Source organism: Hypanus sabinus, chromosome 14, assembly GCF_030144855.1.
Source record: "Hypanus sabinus isolate sHypSab1 chromosome 14, sHypSab1.hap1, whole genome shotgun sequence".
In the NCBI taxonomy this organism is placed as follows: Eukaryota; Metazoa; Chordata; class Chondrichthyes; order Myliobatiformes; family Dasyatidae; genus Hypanus; species Hypanus sabinus.
Window position 1 is genome coordinate 90,980,089 of NC_082719.1, and position 20,654 is coordinate 91,000,742.

At 42.1% G+C, this 20,654-nt stretch overlaps 1 protein-coding gene across 1 annotated transcript in view; it reads right to left on the reverse strand.

The window, feature by feature from the left end:
- nol6 (nucleolar protein 6 (RNA-associated)) overlaps window positions 1–20,654 on the reverse strand; it is a 109,071-nt gene that overhangs the window by 39,515 nt on the left and 48,902 nt on the right. The window contains exons 13-15 of the mRNA XM_059989613.1: window positions 14,211–14,333; window positions 11,053–11,201; window positions 3,389–3,464 (exon numbers count right to left, since the gene is read on the reverse strand). Coding sequence (XP_059845596.1) covers window positions 3,389–3,464; window positions 11,053–11,201; window positions 14,211–14,333 — 348 coding nt within the window. The remainder of the gene's footprint in view (window positions 1–3,388; window positions 3,465–11,052; window positions 11,202–14,210; window positions 14,334–20,654) is intronic.

Below are 20,654 nucleotides of genomic sequence, written 5' to 3' on the forward strand. Positions count from 1 at the left end.
GGTGCCACAAAAGTTATTGTGAAAAATAAAAGCTCCTGTTTTTAGACATAATATTTTAGCCTGAGTAGAGACTGGTTAGCTAACATAAAACAGTGAGTACAGCACTGTGCAAAAATCTTAAGCACATAAATATAGTTAGAGTGCTGCAGACCTTTGCACAGTACTATATTGTCAATGTGGAGCGGAGAGCGAGTTTCTAAATCTGGCAGGAGCAAAGGAAGTTGGGAATAATGAGGGTGGAGTGCCACAGGAGGGATGTGGATCAGGTGGCAGAGAAGGAATGCCAGAGACAGGGGCTAGTACAGATGCACACACACCCAGCCTTGAGACACCAGGCTAGGTCATTTGATTATAAACAATCGGTTTTGTTATCCATCATTACAGAATGTGTCTCTGGTGCTTCCTGCTCCATCCTCTCTCCCTTCCCCTATTCTTAACTCAGAGGGCAAAGATTTGTCAAATGGCTTATAATGTAGGAAAATAACATACACAAAATGCTGGAGAACCTCACCAGGTCAGGCAGTATCTGTGGAAAAGAGTAAACAGTCAGCATTTTGGGCCGAGACCCTTCATCAGGACTGAAAAGGAAGGGAGAAGATGCCAGAATAAAAAGGTGGGGGAGGGGGACAAGGTTAGCTGGAAGTTGGCGGATGAAGCCAGGTGGGTGGGAAAGGTCAAGGGCTGGAGAAGAGAGAATCTAACAGAAGGAATGTGGACATGTGGGAAAATCTGAAATGATCCGTTTTAGCTAGGACATTTTAAACACATTATTTAACTGGAGAGAGATTACAGAGGGCTGAGATCCAAAAGGATCCGGGCATCCAATTGTGTCATCTATAAAAGGTTAATAAGCACTTAGAGCACTTAGGAAAGCCAACAAAATGTTGACTGAGAGAAGAGATCATATTCCAGTTATGCAGAGCATTAGTGAGATCACAGCAAGAATACTTTGAATAGTATGTGGCTGCCTATTTAAAGTAATATGTTAATACACAGGAAGCAATTCAGACATGCATTACTCAGCTAGTACCCAAAACATGCAGATTCTCTTATGAGGAAAAAGTTGGATCAGCTAGGCTTGCACCTGCGGGAGTTAAATTCTGAAGGACACTGACAGCAGAGAGGGTGTCCCTCTTGTGGCAAAATGTAAAACCAGAAGTCAATGTTTAAAAATAAAGAGCTTCCACTTTTAGACAGGGATGAGGCTAAAATTTGGTCTCCCTCACTAATGTGACTGTTTAAAACATTCTTCCTCAAACAACAATAGCAGCAGATTATTTGAATATTTTTAAGACAGATACAGATTCTTGATCAGCAAGCCACTGAAAGGTTGCTGCATAAGCAGGAAAGTATGAGTTATATTACAATCAAACCAGCCATGATCTTATTGAAGAGTGAAGCAGACTCAAGGAGCCAAGTGATCTGTTCCTCGTCAGTTTGTATTAGTGCACAAATTTATTTGTTCTGTAAGTATTTTGAAACCAACATCCTGCTTGTTACAATAATATAACATAGAAATCTGCAGCTCATTACAGGCCCCTTGGCCCTCAGTGTTGTGCCAACCATGTAACCTACCCCAGAAACTGCCTAGAATTGCCCTATCGCATTGCCCTACATTTTTCTAAGCTCCATGTTCCTACCCAAGAGTCTCTTAAAAGACCCTATTGTATCCACTTCCACCACCATCGCTGACAGTGCATTCCTCGGACCCACCACTCTCTGCGTGAAAAAATTACCACTGACAATCCCCTTGTACCTACTTCCAAGCACCTTAAAATTATGCCCCTCATGTTAGCCATTTCAGCCCTGGGAAAAAGCCTCTAGCTATCCACGTGATCAATGCTTCTCATCATCCTATACATCTCCGTCAAGTCACTTCTCATCCTCCATCACTCCAGTCCAAGGAAAAAAGTCCAAGTTCATTCAACCTATTCTCATCAGGTGTACTCTCTAAACCAGGCAAAATCTTTGTAAATCTCCTCCGCACTCTCTCTATAGTAGCCACTATATCTTTATATAATAATCTTGGTGAAATAATATATGATCAACATTAGAATGTCAGTAACTCCACCATGGATGGTCACAAACTCACCTGTGAAAGCAAGAGGGTTGGGTATGGGGCTAGCAACCCGATTCAATAAAAACCCAGAGCTGCAGATACAGCAATCGAAGCCCCAAAGACCTCAGGCTTTGGTGAGAAATGATCTTTGAAGCTGACAGCAAGAAGATGGACTACACCTGGGGACGACTTGAAAGACTGACCCAGGGCAGAGGACTCTGCAAACTAAATACCTCAATGCAAGCAAATTGCAGCACTTTGATAAGATTAATAAGTAACAGAATAAATCAAAACCAAATCACTTATCAATGGTGCCATTCCACACTATCTATTCATCCACAGTTTTATATAAAAGACTTTTGCACAGTACTGTAGTAATTTTATGTATTGCACTGTACTGCTGCCGCAAAAAGGAAAAAAAAACGAATTTCGTGACAGGGGACTAAAGCTGATTCTGATATGGATCTCTGTTGTCGACCAAGAGTAAGAAGGGGGTAGGAAGAGGGGAAACATGAGGAAGGGAGAGGGGAGGAAATGGGAAACATCAGAGACATTCTGTAATGACCAATAAACCAAATGTTTGGAATCAAGTGACCTTGCCTGGCATCTCAGGGCTGGGTGTGTCTGCACACATGCCACCCCTGACCATGACACTCCCTTCTCTGCCATCTGTCTCACATCCCTTCTGTGGCGCTCCACTCTCGCCATTCCTAACAGCCTTTGCTCCTGCCAAGTTTACAAACTCACTCTCCACTTCACGTTGACAAATACAGCACTGTGCAAAAGTCATAGGAACGTTAGCTATATCTACATGCTTAACATCTTTGCACAATATTTTATGCATGCGAATTGCAGCTGAGATAAAAATATTTCACTAAGATGTGAGCTGACAGTATAGATGAAGCGCCTCATTGTGATTATTCAATCTGACAACTTGGAAGATGCTAAATAGGGTGTGCTCAATAATTCATGCACATTTCATTTTCATTTGTTTTGACCTCAAGGACAGGCACAGTCATTGCTTATTGCCTATGCCGTGTTGTCCTGGGGAAATACCGGTGTGCATTCTGCTAATCCACTGTGATATATGACTATAGGCCACACAGAACCGGTGCTGTTACTGCAGATCCAGAGAAGAATAAAGGGAATGGAGACAGCCATTTTGCATCTCTACAAAGTATTTTTCTGAAACCAGAATTCAATTCTCAGTGAAAGGTTCAGGCCTCAGCGTTACTAGGTCGATCACCAGCACACAGCACTAGCATCACAATGTGTGTGCCTCCCAGTTACACAATGCATTCAATAACATTTTTCAAATGAACTCCTTACCCCCTTCTCAACTTCCATGACAGAGTCGAGTAAATCTCCAGCATAAGACACCATTGACGTTGGAAGATCCATATGTCTTCAGGAAGGGAGGGCGGAGAAGAGAAAGAAAAAAAATCTTCATTAGTACCATGCATATTTCTGATATCTCACTTTTCTTGTCACAAACAATGGATAAATGTCATAAGATGAGGTGACAGTGATGGGACCATTACGCAAGTAAACAGGGTCTTTGGCCCATCAAATCCATGTCAACCACCAAGCATCACTTCACACGATTCTCATCACATTCTCTCCATGACAACATAGCCATTCTACCGTCCATGGCTATCTGGAGAAGAAAAATCTCAGCGATGAATTCTGCATACATACTTTGATAATAAAATGAACCTTTGAACCTTCAGCAATTAGCACAGCACTATTGTAGCTCGTGGTGTCCCAGAGTTCGGAGTTCAATTCGGGCAGAGTCTGCAAGGAGTTTGTAGGTTCTCCCTGTGACCGCATGCGTTTCCTCCGGATGCTCCATTTTCCTCCCACAGTACAAAGACTGTGGTAGGTTAACTGGTCAATGTAAATTGTCCTGTGATTAGGTCTCTATTCATTGGAGCGTAGAAGGTTGAGGGGGGGATTTGATCGAGGTATTTAAAATTTTGAGAGGGATAGATAGAGTTGACGTGAATAGGCTGTTTCCATTGAGAGTAGGTGTGCTGTCTTTACGACAGTTATTTAGTTTATAATATTTTCGCTTAGTAATTCATTCAATTGTATTTTCTAGTTAGAATTAGAAGTGTTTAAAGTATATTCATTGCATGTAAAATATATTGGCATGCGATGACGTCACATCCGGTTTCGCCGCGTCTTGTGGGAAAGTACCGGTTTGAAATTAGCGCGAGGGTGGGGGCTTACCACGAGGCACACCTGAGCAGAAGTTGTTTTGCAGGCATGAGAAATCACAGTGAGAGCAACGCTGTAAGTTAATAGATAATCGATATATTGAACTAAGATGTTAATGCCGATCCTGTTAGAAGTAACGACGGTCGATAATGTTTATGCTTTCGTTAGTTAAAGAATTGCGGATAGTTTGCATGGAAGTGTATTTAAAGTAGTCAATGGAGCAGGTAAACTCTGCCTGTATACTGCACCTTAGTGTAATGTGGTTATAGTCACCTTTGCAAGTATTTACAATTGAAATCTGATATTAAGGAAGGAACAAATACTGTATCAATCTTGTATTGTTTTATCAACAGTTTTCACCATATGTTAATGTGAAGAGTGAACAGTAAATGGTTAATCTTACTGCGATCTGGTTCTTATTAACTGTGGTTTATCTCAACGTTTAATTCGGCGTTTCGTTACACGTGAAGGAGAACGTTACAGTGAAAAAGCGGCATTATCAGGTGTTTCAAGTGCTGCAATGTCAGCTCGATCCAGCATCAAGTTGACGCCGCCCAGCGACAAGGGCGGTAAACCGACATCAAGTAAGCCCACCCAGGCGTCATCAGGTGTTCCAAGTGCTGCAATGTCAGCTCGATCCGGGATCAAGTCGATGGCGCCCAGCGACAAGGGCAGTAGAACGACATCAAGTAAGTCCACACAGGCAAGAGCCAAGGCAGAAGCCGCTAAGGTGCGACTGCGTTATGCCAGACAAGAAGCAGTTTTGAAAATGAAACAGGCCACCAGAGAAGTCGAAATCCAGAAAGAAAGGGCCGCCAGACAAAGAGAAGAGGCTGCCAGAGAAGCCGAAATCCAGAAAGGAAGGGCCGCCAGACAAAGAGAAGAGGCTGCCAGAGAAGTCGAAATCCAGAAATAAAGGGCCGCCAGACAAAGAGAAGAGGCTGCCAGAGAAGCCGAAATCCAGAAAGAAAGGGCCGCCAGACAAAGAGAAGAGGCTGCCAGAGAAGCCGAAATCCAGAAAGAAAGGGCCGCCAGACAAGGAGAAGAGGCTGCCAGAGAAGCCGAAATCCAGAGAGAAGGGGCCGCCAGAGAAGCCGAAAAGGCCGCCAGAGAAGCCGAAACCCAGTTGGAAATGGCAAAAATATCAACAGAGTTGCAAGTGCTGCAGCTAGAAAGAGAAGAAGAAGCTGCCATGGCGGAAGCAGAGTACATAGAAGAACCTGAAGGGTCGCGTGATCTGACCGAAGTAAGATCTACTTTAGAAAGGACCAGACTGGAACGCACAAGCAACTATGTACAATATCAAACAGACTGGCAGGCTCGTCTCCCCTCTCCATACGTATTCGATAACTTCCCCAGCTACGAGGAACCTCAGAGAGTCACGATTGCATCACATCCATACGAGGAAGAAAATTTACCCTCGCGGCTCCGTGATGAAGTCAAGAATGAAAGAGCTGACAACCGATATTCTTTTACACCAAACTTACAAAGTTCGATGCGAAGAGACGCGGAGGTCGAATCCAGGATGGCAAATTCCATGAGAAACGTGCGCTCTCAATCATATAGGCGCCAACGTACTTCTCCAGCCCGCATGCCGCTTACAGCCGATCCCACGCTGCAGTATTTAGCACGACGGGATCTCGTCACTTCGGGACTGTACCAGTTTGACGATAAACCCGAAAATTACCGTGCATGGTACTCCACATTCACCAACGTGATCGACGGAGTCCAGCTCAGTGCAACCCAAAGGTTGGACCTTATGGTGAAATGGCTGGGGAAAGAATCACGCGACCAGGTGAGACGCATACGTTCAGTGTACATCAACAAACCCGAGCTAGCCTTAAGCGAAGCGTGGGAGAGACTTTGAGAGAGATATGGGGCCCCCGACATTATTGAAGCGGCGCTATATCGACGTCTGGAAAACTTTCCTAAGGTGTCAGCCAAAGATCACTTTAAGTTAAGAGAATTCGGAGATTTACTCATGGAGATCCAAGGCGCCAAAGAAGATGGCTACTCAGCTGGTCTAGTATACCTAGATACTCCATCCGGGATTAGACAAATCGTGGACAAACTTCCATTTGGGCTGCAGGACAGGTGGCTGACTGTTGCCTCAGAGTACAAGGAAGACCACGGTGGTCGATTTCCTCCCTTTAAGCACCTCACTGAGTTAGTGCGCAAGGAGGCGAAGAGGTGAAACGACCCTAGCCTCGTGGGTCCAGGAAGCAGTTCGATTTACACCAAGCCAGGTAGATCCTCTTCGAATGTTTTCAACATTGATAAACCCGTGTCAGTGCTCAAGACTGAAGCCCTTACAACTAACAACGACCCTGGCAAGTATTGTCCATTGCATAACAAACCTCACCCCCTGAAAGCATGCAGAATGTTTAGGGAAAAACCCCTTGAAGAGAGGACGGCTCTTCTCAAGGAGAAAAGAATATGTTTTAGATGCTGTCCCTCAACCTCTCACCTCGCCAGAGAGTGTACGATCGCCGTGAAGTGTCCGGAATGTGATAGCCCAGATCACGTCGGGGCCATGCATCCCGACCTGTCACCGCAAACCGACAGCGCTCCTTCACCCCCACAACAGGACGGCGGGGAGGGAGAGGCTCACTCTAGGTCAACAGCTGTCAGCACGAACTGTACAGAAGTTTGCGGTCAAGCTCAGTCAAGTCGTTCTTGTTCCAAGATCTGCCTCACTAAGGTGTACCCTAAAGGAGCCAAAGACAAGGCCATCAAAGCCTATGTGATTCTGGACGATCAGAGCAATCGTTCACTAGTCAGTCCAGAGTTCTTTAAATTGTTCAAAATTGAGAGTGAGCGGTTCCCATACTACCTCAAAACTTGCTCAGGCAACATGGAAACCCAAGGAAGGAAGGCAGAAGGCATCCAGATCGAGTCCCTGGATGGTAAAGTCGTCATCTGTCTCCCTCCGCTCTTAGAGTGCAATGAAATCATGAATAACCGCACTGAGATCCCGACACCAAGTGCGGTGCTACACCAGCCGCATCTCCACCACATCGCCAAACACATCCCAGAACTGGATCCGAAAGCGGAAATACTCCTGCTATTAGGAAGAGATGTTATCCAGGTACACAAGGTTAGGCAGCAGGTCAATGGACCACACGACGCCCACTTCGCGCAACGTCTGGATCTGGGCTGGGTGGTGATAGGAGAGGTGTGTCTCGGTGACGTACACAAACCGACGGTCGACACACTCAAGACCAATGTGCTAGAGAGTGGCCGCCATTCGATTTTTCAACCCTGCACAAGTTCCATGTATATCAAGGAAGCACAACAAGGCGTTAACAAGCGCGAGGCAAGCGACGAGTCGCTGGGCCAGTCAGTCTTCGCTCAAACGAAGTATGACAATAAACTTGCTCCATCAGCTCAAGACGTCTTCTTCTTAAAAATGATGGACACCAAAGTCTTCAGGGATGAAGCAAATAATTGGGTCGCCCCACTACCCTTCAGAGAACCACGCCAGCGCTCACCAGATAACAAAGAGCAGGCAGTCAAACGGTTCACGTCCTTACGGAAAACCCGGAAAAGGAAACCTGAGATGCAGCAACGCACCCGATTGGCCCACGAGGTACTGTGCACCCTAATGGCAGAGGTCACAGCCATTATAAACGCACAATCATTCCTACCTGTGTCTTCTGACCCAGAAAACCCCTTTATACTTTCGCCGTCAATGCTCCCTACACAGAAGGCAGCTACACCTCCTCCACCAGGAGACTTCTCAGACAAGGATTTGTACACAAAGCAATGGAGACAAGTCCAGGCTCTGGCAAATCAGTTCTGGCCTCGCTGGAGACAAAAATATCTACCTTTGTTGCAACAGAGACAAAAGTGGACAGAACACCACAGGAAGATCGAATTGAAGACTACCCACCAAGGCGATGTGAAAATTTACCAAAGGCCAGTTACAGAAGTTATTCTACTTCTACCCAATGACTGATTAAGAGACTAAGTTTTGTACTCTGCTCATTGTGACCTTACGAAGGTCAAGCGGGGAGTGTGCTGTCTTTACGACAGTTATTTAGTTTATAATATTTTCGCTTAGTAATTCATTCAATTGTATTTTCTAGTTAGAATTAGAAGTGTTTAAAGTATATTCATTGCATGTAAAATATATTGGCATGCGATGACGTCACATCCGGTTTCGCCGCGTCTTGTGGGAAAGTACCGGTTTGAAATTAGCGCGAGGGTGGGGGCTTACCACGAGGCTCACCTGAGCAGAAGTTGTTTTGCAGGCATGAGAAATCACAGTGACAGCAACGCTGTAAGTTAATAGATAATTGATATATTGAACTAAGATGTTAATGCCGATCCTGTTAGAAGTAACGACGGTCGATAATGTTTATGCTTTCGTTAGTTAAAGAATTGCGGATAGTTTGCATGGAAGTGTATTTAAAGTAGTCAATGGAGCAGGTAAACTCTGCCTGTATACTGCACCTTAGTGTAATGTGGTTATAGCCACCTTTGCAAGTATTTACAATTGAAATCTGATATTAAGGAAGGAACAAATACTGTATCAATCTTGTATTGTTTTATCAACAGTTTTCACCATATGTTAATGTGAAGAGTGAACAGTAAATGGTTACTCTTACTGCGATCTGGTTCTTATTAACTGTGGTTTATCTCGACGTTTAATTCGGCGTTTCGTTACACGCGAAGGAGAACGTTACAGTAGGGGAGATTCAAACGAGAGGACATGATTTGAGAGTTAGGGGGCAGAAGTTTAAGGGAAACACGAGGGGGTATTTCTTTACTCAGAGAGTGATAGCTGTGTGGAATGAGCTTCCTGTAGAAGTAGTAGAGGCCAGTTCAGTTGTGTCATTTAAGGTAAAATTGGATAGGTATATGGACAGGAAAGGAGTGGAGGGTTATGGGCTGAGTGCGGGTAGGTGGGACTAGGTGAGATTAAGAGTTCGGCACGGACTAGGAGGGCCGAGATGGCCTGTTTCCGTGCTGTGATTGTTATATTGTTATATGGCATGAAATCAGGGAATTGTTCGGCCACGCGGTTCTTTGGGCTGAAAGGGCCTATTCTACGTTGGGTCGGAAGGGCCTCAATTTTCTAACCATTCACCGACACACTGGAGACAATTTGCACTTGCCAATTAACTCTCCATCTACATGCTTTGGGTAAGTGGGAGGAAACTACAGTCTAAGTGGTCAAAAGGAGAGCTTGCAAACCCAATCCAGACAAGATCTGAGGTCAGGATTGAACCCTGGGCTAGTGGGGCCATGAGGCAGCAGCCATACCAGCTACACCACTATGCTGCCCATAGACAAATTTCAGATGAGTCAGGTGATTATTGTGGCAGCAGAGGATAGTTAAAACCACCGAGAAGATCACTGGGGTCTCCCTCCCAAATATTTGTGACATTTACCGGGAGTGTTGTATACAAAGAACCCGAAGTATTGCTGGGGATCCCCACCACTCAGCCCACAATCTCTTTGACCCACCACCATCAGAAAGGAGGTAGAGGAGCATCAGGATTAGGGCTGACAGGCTGTATAACAGCTTCTTCCCTCAGGCTGAGACATTAATGAATATCCTGCCAACACCGAGGTGTTGTCACCGGGACAGCAAGCTGTTTACTGTGTACCCAAGTTGCGCACATTGAGTTATATTTATTAATTATTTGTGGTGGCAACTTATTTGTTTTGTGCTATTCGATAAATGTCTTGTGGGTGCACCGCGGTCCAGAGGAACATGGCTTCATTAGGTCACATACACGTACGGTCAGATGACAATAAACTTGAATTTGAATGTACCTCTTGCTCAGGAGAAAGGAAGCTAAAGTATATATGTAAGGAATGGGATCAGTGTACTAATTACCATGCACTATATGTCAACATCAGATAATTAAAAATAAAAGGGATGCTACATATTACAGAAACAAAGTATCACCCTGCCACTACACTTTTAAAGCAGATGCAGGTTACCGGCTGACACTTAATGGGTATCACAACTGTTGGAGCAATAAACAATGTAATTTGAGAACTGCTCTGTATACATAAAATTTTAAAGTAAATAGTTTCTCATTTTATAATTTCTGGGGGTGTGAAGAGAAAAGAAGAACAACAAATCAGCAAACAGGACATGTGGAGGAATTTCTTTAGCCGGACAGTGGTGAATCTGTGGAATTCGTTGCACAAGGGAGCTGTGGAGGCCAAATCCTTATGTATATTTAAGACAGAGGTTAATGGATTTTTGATCAATCAGGGCATGAAGGGATATGAGAAGGCAAGAGATGGGGCTGAGGGAAAATGGATCAGCTGTGATAAAATGGCGGAGCAGACTTGATGGGCTAAATAGCCTAACTGTGCTCCTTTATCATGGGATCTTCGAATCAAATATCGGAACAACTCAGTAAAATCAGAAGCCAAGTCTGTTGGCTGCAACGTAAATAGAAGAAAAACAAACATTCTTCGAGGTCAAAGATGGACTTAGCTCCAATGGAGTTGTAACTACAATAACTACAAGCCTGACTGCGAAAGGAGGGTTGGGCAAGGGGCTAGCAACCCCACTCCACAAAAACCCAGTGCTGCAGAAGAGGCAACAGAAGCTGCAAAGACCTCATCCGTGGGAGAGGACAGAGAAGATGGGCCATGCCTGAGAACAACTTGAAAGACTGGCTCAGGACAGAGGACTCTGGCAAGCTGCTGTGCAGGGCTGATGGGTTTAACAAAAAGAAAGGTTGACATGTGATAGTGCACAAACTTCAGAAGACACAAGGAAGAATTAAGATCTATTCACTTACAGCTGAAGAAGGTATTTAATAATCTGCTCAGGGATACGCCGACAGTCACATATGTTGCCACCCTTCCACAGGACAGCCTCGCAAATGGATCCATCCTGGAAACGTCTCAGCTCAGAATTCTCTCCCCAAAATTCCCTAAATTCTGCTGCCTGTTAAAAACAAAGGATTCCTTTCTGATTTATTTTTGATTTACACGGGCACTGGTGAAACACAGCAACACCTTACTGGCAGCAAACAAATCTAGTAACCACTCTATTAATAACACACAATGATCACTGTAATCAATAGCCTAGAACTTTCTTTTCGAAGTTGAGCGTCTGAACCACCTGCAGAACCTTCCACTTTTGCGGTGTGCAGTCTCGAAGGTGCAGGACTGTTCTACCATGGTGTATACAGGCAAAGTCAAAGTGGCAGAACCCGGGACTGAGAGGGTAGACTGTGCTATGAGAGTGTAGCTTGGCCATTGCTGGAGCAGACGGGAAGCCAATTCAAAGTGACAGTTCCAAGGTATGGCGAAAGTGTATTGAAGTGGCAGGGCCTGGGTCGGAGAGCGAAGAATGAGCCTATGCTTGCCAAATTTAAGTGCCGGGCCAGATTGAAAAGATCAGGGTTGTCAGGGCTGGAGGCAAAGGTTGGGCCAGTGATCAGCTTGTGGCTCGGCGAGGTTTACTCATCTCTGCGTTGAACTGAGGCTGTGGCCTGCAACTAATGGGCTCCTGGACCAGCTCCAGTAATGACTGGCGTCACTGCAGACTCAGTTCCATGAACTTCAGTTCTGAATGTTATTTGCATACTTTTTATTGTTTGCGCGATTCATTCTTTTTTTCTGCACGTTGGGTGTTTGATGGTCTTTTTTAAAGGGGTTCTGTTGTGTTTTTTTTGTGGCTGCCTGTGAGGAGACAAATCTCAACGTTGTACACAGTACACATATCTTGATAATACATGTATTTTGAACTTTGCCCTGCAACAACTCATGCGATGTGAGCGAAGCACAAAATCAAAAAACCTGGATGCAGAATTAGGCCATCTGGCCCATCAAGTTTACTCTGCTATTTGATCATGGATGATTTATTATCTCTCCCAAACACATTCTCCTGCCTACTTCCCCTAACCTTTGATGCCCTTACTAATCAAGAACCTATCAATCTCCACTTTGAAAATACCCAATGACATAGCCTCCCCAGCCATCTGTGTTAATGAACTTCAGATTCGCCACCCTCTGGCTAAAGAAATTCCTCCTCATCTCTGTTCTGAAAGGACATTCTTGTATTCTGAGACTGTGCCCTCTGGTCCTAGAATCTCCCACCATGGGATACTGACAGTACAGATACTGTCTCTCCTACTGAGTTCTTCTAGCATTCTGCTTATCATTCAACTAGTCTTGCATCATTAGCCATTTCAAAACGAAGCAAGATTATTTTCAATTCACCCCTTCAAATTAACTATTCACAACAACTTATTTTAAGTAGCGGTGCATTCCCATTACTCATCTCAAACTTTCTAGTTTCATAATTTGCAGGTACAAGGTCTCCAATGGCACTTGCTGCAATGGCCGTCAGCGGCAACACCACCACCTTTCCTTACACCAGTGCCTCAACTATATCCAGCCTCCACAGTATCAACGTTTGCTGAGCCACAAACACACAGCAAAATACTCATCGTTTGCACATTTGAAAGCAATTTCTATATTATCTCAGTAATTGTAGATTATTAAGTCTGAAATATAGGTGCAATTAAAATTGGCAAACAATTAAAATACAAAAGATTTTAATATATATCTTTGAAAAATTTATGAAAGAAAATAAAGGGTACATAAATAAAATCAGATTTTATTTACTAATGTGACAGGATAGGTAGCTTGCTCAGCAGTAATTCTGGCTCAGTATGCCATTAAAGCTCACATAGTTTTCACATAATGAATACAGGATTTTCAGAATACTTTACATTGACACTAAAGTAATGTGGCATGGTAGCATAATGGTTAGCACAACGCTTGACAGTATCAGTGACCCATGTTCAATTCCCACCGCTGACCGTAAGGAATTTGTACGTTCTCTCCGTGACCACGTGTTTTCCCCGGGTGCTCCAGTTTCCTTCCACGGTCCAACGATGTACCAGTTGATAGGCTAATTGTCCTGTGATTAGGCTAGGATTAAATCGGGGGGAGGGGGGTTGCTGAGCAGAACTGAAAGGACTGGGAGAGTCTATGACACACTGCATCTCAATAAGTAAACCAGTGATGGCTTAAACTCACATCAGTTCAGTTACTGTAGAAAAATCTGCAGAAGGACTCCAAATGAAAAGACAACATACCGAAAGCAATTTTAGGACTTCCACATTAACCATTCTTCAATGCATATCCCAAAAGGTCTGTGACCGTCACACAATAACGATGGCTAACACCTGATATTACAGTCACAAAGAAAATCAATTTGATTATCATTGATTTTCAGAATTGAAAGGCCAAGATAGAGTGGACATGGAGAGAATGTTTCCAATAGTGGAAGAGTCTAGGACCAGAGGGCACAGCCTTAGAATAGAAGAAAGTCCCTATAGAACAGAGATGAGGATTAATGTCTTTAGGAAGAGGGTAATGAATCGCCAGAATTTATTGCCACAGATGGTTGCGGAGGCCAAGTCATTGGGCACATTTAAAGCAGGAGTTGATATGTTCTTGATTCGCAAGGGTGTCAAAAGTTACGGGGAGAAGGCAGGAGAATGGGGTTGAGAAGGATAATATATCTGCATGATTGAATGTCAATACAGATTCGATGGGATGAATGGCTTAATTCTGCTCCAATGAATATTACAAGGGACCAACTTGTTCTCTAAATAAAATTTCAAAGAACAACAGATGTTGGAAATCTGAAATAAAAACAGAAAATGCTGTGAACAATCAGCATGTCGAGCAGCATCTGGGAAAGAGAAATTAAAGTTCAAGGTTTGAACCCCTTCTAAGTTGTTCGCTGTTTCTTCAGCTGCAGTTTTTCAAAGTGGCAGAAGAACACTCCAGAGAGTCTAATATAATTGATTCTGAAATTCAGTACGGTACATATGCAGAGAATACAGATGACAAAATTCTAAATAACTTATTCAGTTGGCAGAATGCAGCCCACCACAAAAAGATCCATTATAAACTATATCGAAAATATCTTTACCTCCGGAGTATTTGCCTGAGGTCCTTTTTCCAAAACATTCATTGAAAACTGAGGATTCAGTAAAAGGCCAAAGGATAAGTGTTTGACATCCTTGTGTTTTGGAGGATCCACATTTATAGGCCACTGTACACAAAAAGAATGAAAAAAAATTAATACAAAACTAAATACGATCCTATGATCCTATATAGATCAATAATAGGCATCATGCTTCCATTAGCCTCCTGTAATAAAAGGGAGAGGTTGATAAACATGTAGATCCAGCAACTTCAAGAGTACAATGCAGTTAATGCAGTCAGAAACCATTGTTTTTTAAAATAATACTTTTTATAAGATTTGTACTTTCTAACAAACTCGTGTGTTTTTCACACTCACTGGCAGAAAGCAGTATAGCAGCTAAACTAACGGTTTATCACCTTTGACATTTTTTCATTGGCTAAGTATTAGCACACTACCCACATGATGTAATTGTTTCAATTATGTAGCCTATTAACTAATTTACCACTATGGAATTCTCTTATCTATGAAAATGACAAATTTTTCAGAAGTGCAATCATTTATTTTTTTGTCTTACACCCTTTAGCATTAATTCCCCTCTTAGCATCATCTATCAGCTCTTTGTTTAGTTTGCTTCATACTTACAAGTTTGTTTGTACGCTAAAATAAACTGATATCTTGGAATTAAGACTGCTTGCCATTTTCAATTCTTGGAAGAACCACAAGGATCAAAAAATAAACAGAGATCTAACAATGCTTTCATTTTTACGAAGTGCTGTTGTTTATCAGTCAACAGCCAAGAAGAGTGCCTCCAAATACGCTTTGCAAGAACAGACATTAACTGCGCCAACTCCTAAAACAATAAGAAGAGTTCGATAAGAAGTGAGTTACCGGTCTCCCAGTAACTCACCCAATCACCATTCTTCTTAGGTTAGCCCAGACCATATTAACTGTGGTTTCATCCATGGATGGATGCCACCACAGTTTAACTTTACCAACTACCACATTCTTACACCTTACCAAATGTTAATTAGAGCACAAATTCTCCTGCTAACCAAATCAAATGAGATGGAGGCTCATCACCTCCACCCCTGTCCCCTAACTCAGCCACACAGACAATTAAGCCTGGAATCTTGCTAGGTAAAAGCGTGAGCCAAAGCTGGTTTGATTTCAACATTCAAGAGTAAAAGGTACATGGATGGGAGATATACGGAGAGCTATGGTTCGGGTGCAGGTCAAATGGTACAGCATGAACTAGATGGGCCGAAGGGACTGTTTCTGTGCTGTAGTGTCCTATGAATCTATTTCACAAAACACATCTCCCCTCTGCCATCATACCATCTCTTTTCCCCAGGGCTGAAATGGCTGCCACAAGAGGACACAGGTTTAAGGTGCTGGGGAGTAGGTACAGAGGAGATGTCAGGTGTAAGTTTTTTACTCAGAGAGTGGTGAGTGCGTGGAATGGGCTGCCAGCAACAGTGGTGGAGGCGGATACGATAGGGTCCTTTAAGATAGTTTTAGATAAGTACATGGAGCTTAGTAAAATAGAGGGCTATAGGTAATCCTAGTAATTTCTAAGGTAGGGACATGTTTGGCACAACTTTGTGGGCCGAAGGGCCTGAATTGTGCTGTAGGTTTTCTATGTTTCTATGTTTTCCAATTGTACTTTCTTGCAGGTATCACTAGAGGGCAACATAACACAAGCAATATTCTTTCATATTATCGCCAGGGTGTTTTACTTCTCAAGGAAGACAGATATTACAACCTGCAGACATTCTCTGGATTTTTTTTAAATTTTTTTTTAGTTTTTCAAAACATTTTACAAATTAAAAACCCCAAATCCCAATTAGGAACATTAAAACAGTGCAAAATTAAGCATACAATAACAATATACTACAAAGGAAGAGAATTTAACAAAAAAGCACCTAAATTAAAGACAAATAAGCTTAGTGTCCTCCCCAAGCCCCACAACACAAGAGAAAACAACAGCAACTCCAGACCAACCACAACACAATATAGAGAGTATAAGTCAGGACAGCCAAACTCCCAAACTGTGAATACACTCAGCAACAGAGGATAATAATGCCTTCTACCAGAGAAAAAAAACGGGAGCTGAAAGCAAGGGACCTAAAAGAAAAAAAAACCCTCGTCAAGAGGAAGGTTATGAAAGTAGTCGATAAAAGGTCCCCAGACCTTATGGAACTTTAGATCCAAATTGAGAACTGAATAATGAATTTTTTCTAGGTCCAAGCAGGCCATGATATCGTTAAGCCATTGAGCATGAGTGGGCGGGGCAACATCTCTCCATCTAAGGAGGATCAAGCATCTAGCCAGGAGAGAGGCAAAGGATAATATTCGGCATTTGGTCGGACCCAAACATAAATCTGTCTTGCCCCAAAAACCGAACAAAGCAATTAAGGGGTTTGGTTCTAGGTGCTGATTCAGAATGCACGATAATGTAGTGAAGACATCTTTCCAGAATTTCTCCAAGCTAGGACAGAACCAGTACATATGGATGAGAGAGGCCACGCCCCTCTTGCATTTATCACAGAGCGGACTAATGCTAGGGTAGAATCGTGATAGTTTAGATTTAGACATATGGGCTCGATGAACAATCTTAAACTGTAAAAGGCAGTGGCAAGCACAAAGAGAGGTTGAGTTAACCGATTTGAGAACTGAATCCCAGCTCTCCTCAGATAAGGAGATATTTAAATCCTGCTCCCTGGCCATTTTGATTTTATCTATAGGGGCCCGTCGTCAGGCTGCTAGTTTATCTCGGATGATTAATATTAAACCTTTACCTAGTGGATTAATAGAAAGAAATAGGCCCATAACATTTTTCACAGGCATTTCAGGAAAGTTAGGAATTAAAGGAGCAATAAAGTGTTGGATTTGGAGATATCTGAAAAAATGAGCGTTAGGCAGATTGAACTTAACAGAGAGCTGCTGAAAAGAAGCAAAGCGATTATCAATGAAAAGATCTTCAAAATGTCTAATGCCCTTCCTATACCAAACATGGAATGCTGAATCGTATGTAGTAGGTAAAAAAAGGTGATTATGAGCAACAGGGCTGGAAACGGAAAACCCCTGGAAACCATAGCATTTCCTGAACTGAGCCCATATACTCAAAGTGTGTCGAACAAGAGGATTAGCTATTGATCTGGGCAGACTACTAGGGAGTGCAGAGCCAAGAAGTGCAGAGATAGATAATTCTTTAGTGGAGCTCAACTCCATCGCCACCCAGTTAGGGCACTCGGGTTGGCCGTGGAAGAAAGACCAAAAGGTAGCACAACGTAAATTAGCTGCCCAATAATATAAACGAAAGTTAGGTAAAGCCATGCCACCCTCTTTTTTAGATTTTTGGAGATGGATTTTATTAATTCTAGAGCGCTTATTCTGCCATAGATATGACAAAATAATAGAGTCTAAGGAATCAAAAAAAGATTTAGGAATAAAAATTGGGATAGATTGAAATAGGTATAAAAATTTGGGGAGAACATACATTTTAACAACATTAATACGACCTACCAAAGACATAGATAGAGGTGACCATTATACCAGACTGTTTTATAGCATATGAAAGATTGGCAAAGTTTTCACGAAAGAGATCTTTAAACTTCCTTGTGACTGTAATTCCAAGATAAGTAAATTGATTATGGACTACTTTAAAAGGGAGATCATGAAATGTTAGTTCTTGTGCTTCTTTATTAATTGGGAGAAGTTCACTCTTATGTAAATTAAGTTTATAGCCAGAGATCTGGCTAAACTGGTCAAGAAGTGAAAACATTAGAGGTAAGGATGTAGACAGATTTGAGAGAAAGAGTAATAAGTCATCAGCGTAGAGAGAAACTTTATGCTCAACACCCCCTCTCCAAATCCCGGTCAATTCAGGACAATTTCGAAATGCTATCGCCAGAGGTTCTATAGCCAAATCAAAGAGAAAGGGACTTAAGGGGCATCCCTGACGGGTGCCACGTTTGAGATTAAATACTTGGGATTTCTGAAAATTAGTTAAAACAGAAGCAGTAGGACACAGGTACAGCAATTGGATCCAAGAGATGAAACTTTGGCCGAGGTCAAATTTTTCTAAGACAGCAAAAAGTTAGTTCCACTCTTTATGATCAAATGCTTTCTCCGCATCGAGGGAAATAACACATTCAGGAATCCCAGTTGGAGGTGAGTATAAGATATTAAATAAACGCCAAATGTTAAAAAAAGGGAGACGGTTTTTAATAAAACCTGTTTGGTCATCAGAGATAATGGAGGGAATAACGGTTTCTAAGCTATGAGCCAAAACTTTAGCTAAGATCTTTACTTTAACATTGAGCAGAGAGATCGGCCTATACGAGGAACACTCTGTTGGGTCTTTGCCCTTTTTTAAAAGAAGAATAATAGATGCCTCACTGAAAGAGGGTGGCAATTTGCCGTAATTAAACAAGTCAGATAATACTGAGAGTAACTGAGGAGAAAGAAGTGAAGAGAATGATTTATAAAGTTCTACAGGGAACCCATCAGGTCCAGGAGATTTCCCCGAGGACAGTGCAGAAATTGCAATAGATATTTCTTCTGATGACATAGGTGCATTGAGTTTGGCTTTGAAATCAGATGAAAGTGAGGGGATATTCAGATTCTGTAAAAATTGATCAACAGAGATATTGTCATTCAGAGATTCAGAGGAATAAAGCCAAGAATAAAAATTTTTAAATGCGTCATTAATTTCTAAATGATCCGATGTAAAGTCTCCGTTCTCCTTCCGGATCTTTGTAATATGTTGTTTGGCTTTGGAACACCTCAGCTGATTGGCTAGGAATTTACCAGACTTATCCCCATGAATGTAAAAGCGACTCTTGCTCTCGAGAAGTTGGCGTTCGACAGGTTGAGTGGACAGAAGGTTAAATTTAGTTTGGAGTTCAACGCGCTTCTTGTATAATTCAGGGTTCTTAGTTTGGGCATATATTTGATCCAATTCTTTAATCTGGTTAATGAGGTCTAATCGATCTGCACGGGATCTTCTGTTGAGATTTGCTGTGTAAGAGATTATTTGCCCCCTCAGATATGCTTTCATGGCATCCCAGACAATCTGGGATGGCACTTCAGGTGATGTATTAGTGTTAAAATAAAAGGTTATCTGATCCTTAATAAATTTTTAAAAATCACCAACCGATAATAAAGTTGAATCAAACCGCCAGTGTTTATTCCTCTGAGGGAGACCAGGAAAGTTCAGAGAGAGAGTAATTGGGGCATGGACAGAAATCAGTATACTCTGATAGTCACAAGAGTGGGCAAATGGAATAAGTTGGTTATCGAGTAAGAAATAATCAATTCTAGTGAAAGTATGCTGAACATGTGAGAAGAGAGAATAATCTCTCTCCATAGGATGGAGGAAACACCATATATCAGAGATACCATAATTAGAGAGAAACGATTGAATAGCTAAGGCAGATTTAGTAGGTGGTCTAGTAACAGAGGACGATCGATCCAAATTAGGATCTAACCAACTATTGAAGTCACCACCCAGTAGAAGAGAGTATGAGTTTAAGTCTGGTAGTGAGGAAAAAAACCGTTCAAAAAAATTAACATAATCAAAGTTGGGGGCATACAGGTTTGCTAGTGCAACTTTAGTGTTATATAGTTTGCCAGAAACAATAATAAAACGGCCATTTATATCAGATATTTTATTATGGAGTTCAAAAGGAATATTTGAGTTAATAAGAATGGAGACTCCCCTAGCTTTAGCGGTAAAGGATGAATGAAAATGCTGACCTGCCCACTTTGACAAAAGCCGGGAGTTATCAGAACAACGAATATGAGTTTCTTGAAGGAAAGCAATGTCAGCTTTGAGTTGTTGGATATGTGAGAATACCTTCCTCCTTTTAACAGGGTGATTCAATCCCTTTACATTCCAGCTCACAAATTTAAGTGCAATAGCCATTATCGATTAATAATGCATAAAAGGCAGAAGGCATATAAAAAGTCAAGCAGTACAATAGCAGTCTGGAAGCAGAGATGTAAACATAGATTCGTAAAATCAAAACATATACATGTCCTGAGCAATAAAGAGATATAATATATACTGTGAGTGATGTTGGAACTAGAAAATCCACCCCACCCACACAACCCAAAACTAGACGGCTACCAAAACAAGTAGCTAGCTCTACCAAAAAAATTAACCCAAATACAACTTCCAGATCTGTGTCATTAACAGCAGTTCCGTGTAAATACTATAATAAATAGTAACTAGTTTATGCACTAAAAAACATAACTACAGATTAGAACACCTTCTGCAGGAATATAAAACTTAATACAGAGAAAATCGGAAGAGGACCAAAACTAACCTGCCAGCGAAAAAATTATAGAAGAATAAAGTAAGAGAAAGGAAAAAAAAGGGATAAAAAAAGGAGAAGAAGGGGAAAATTATAAATTCAAGACGAGTATTTATCAACCATTTAC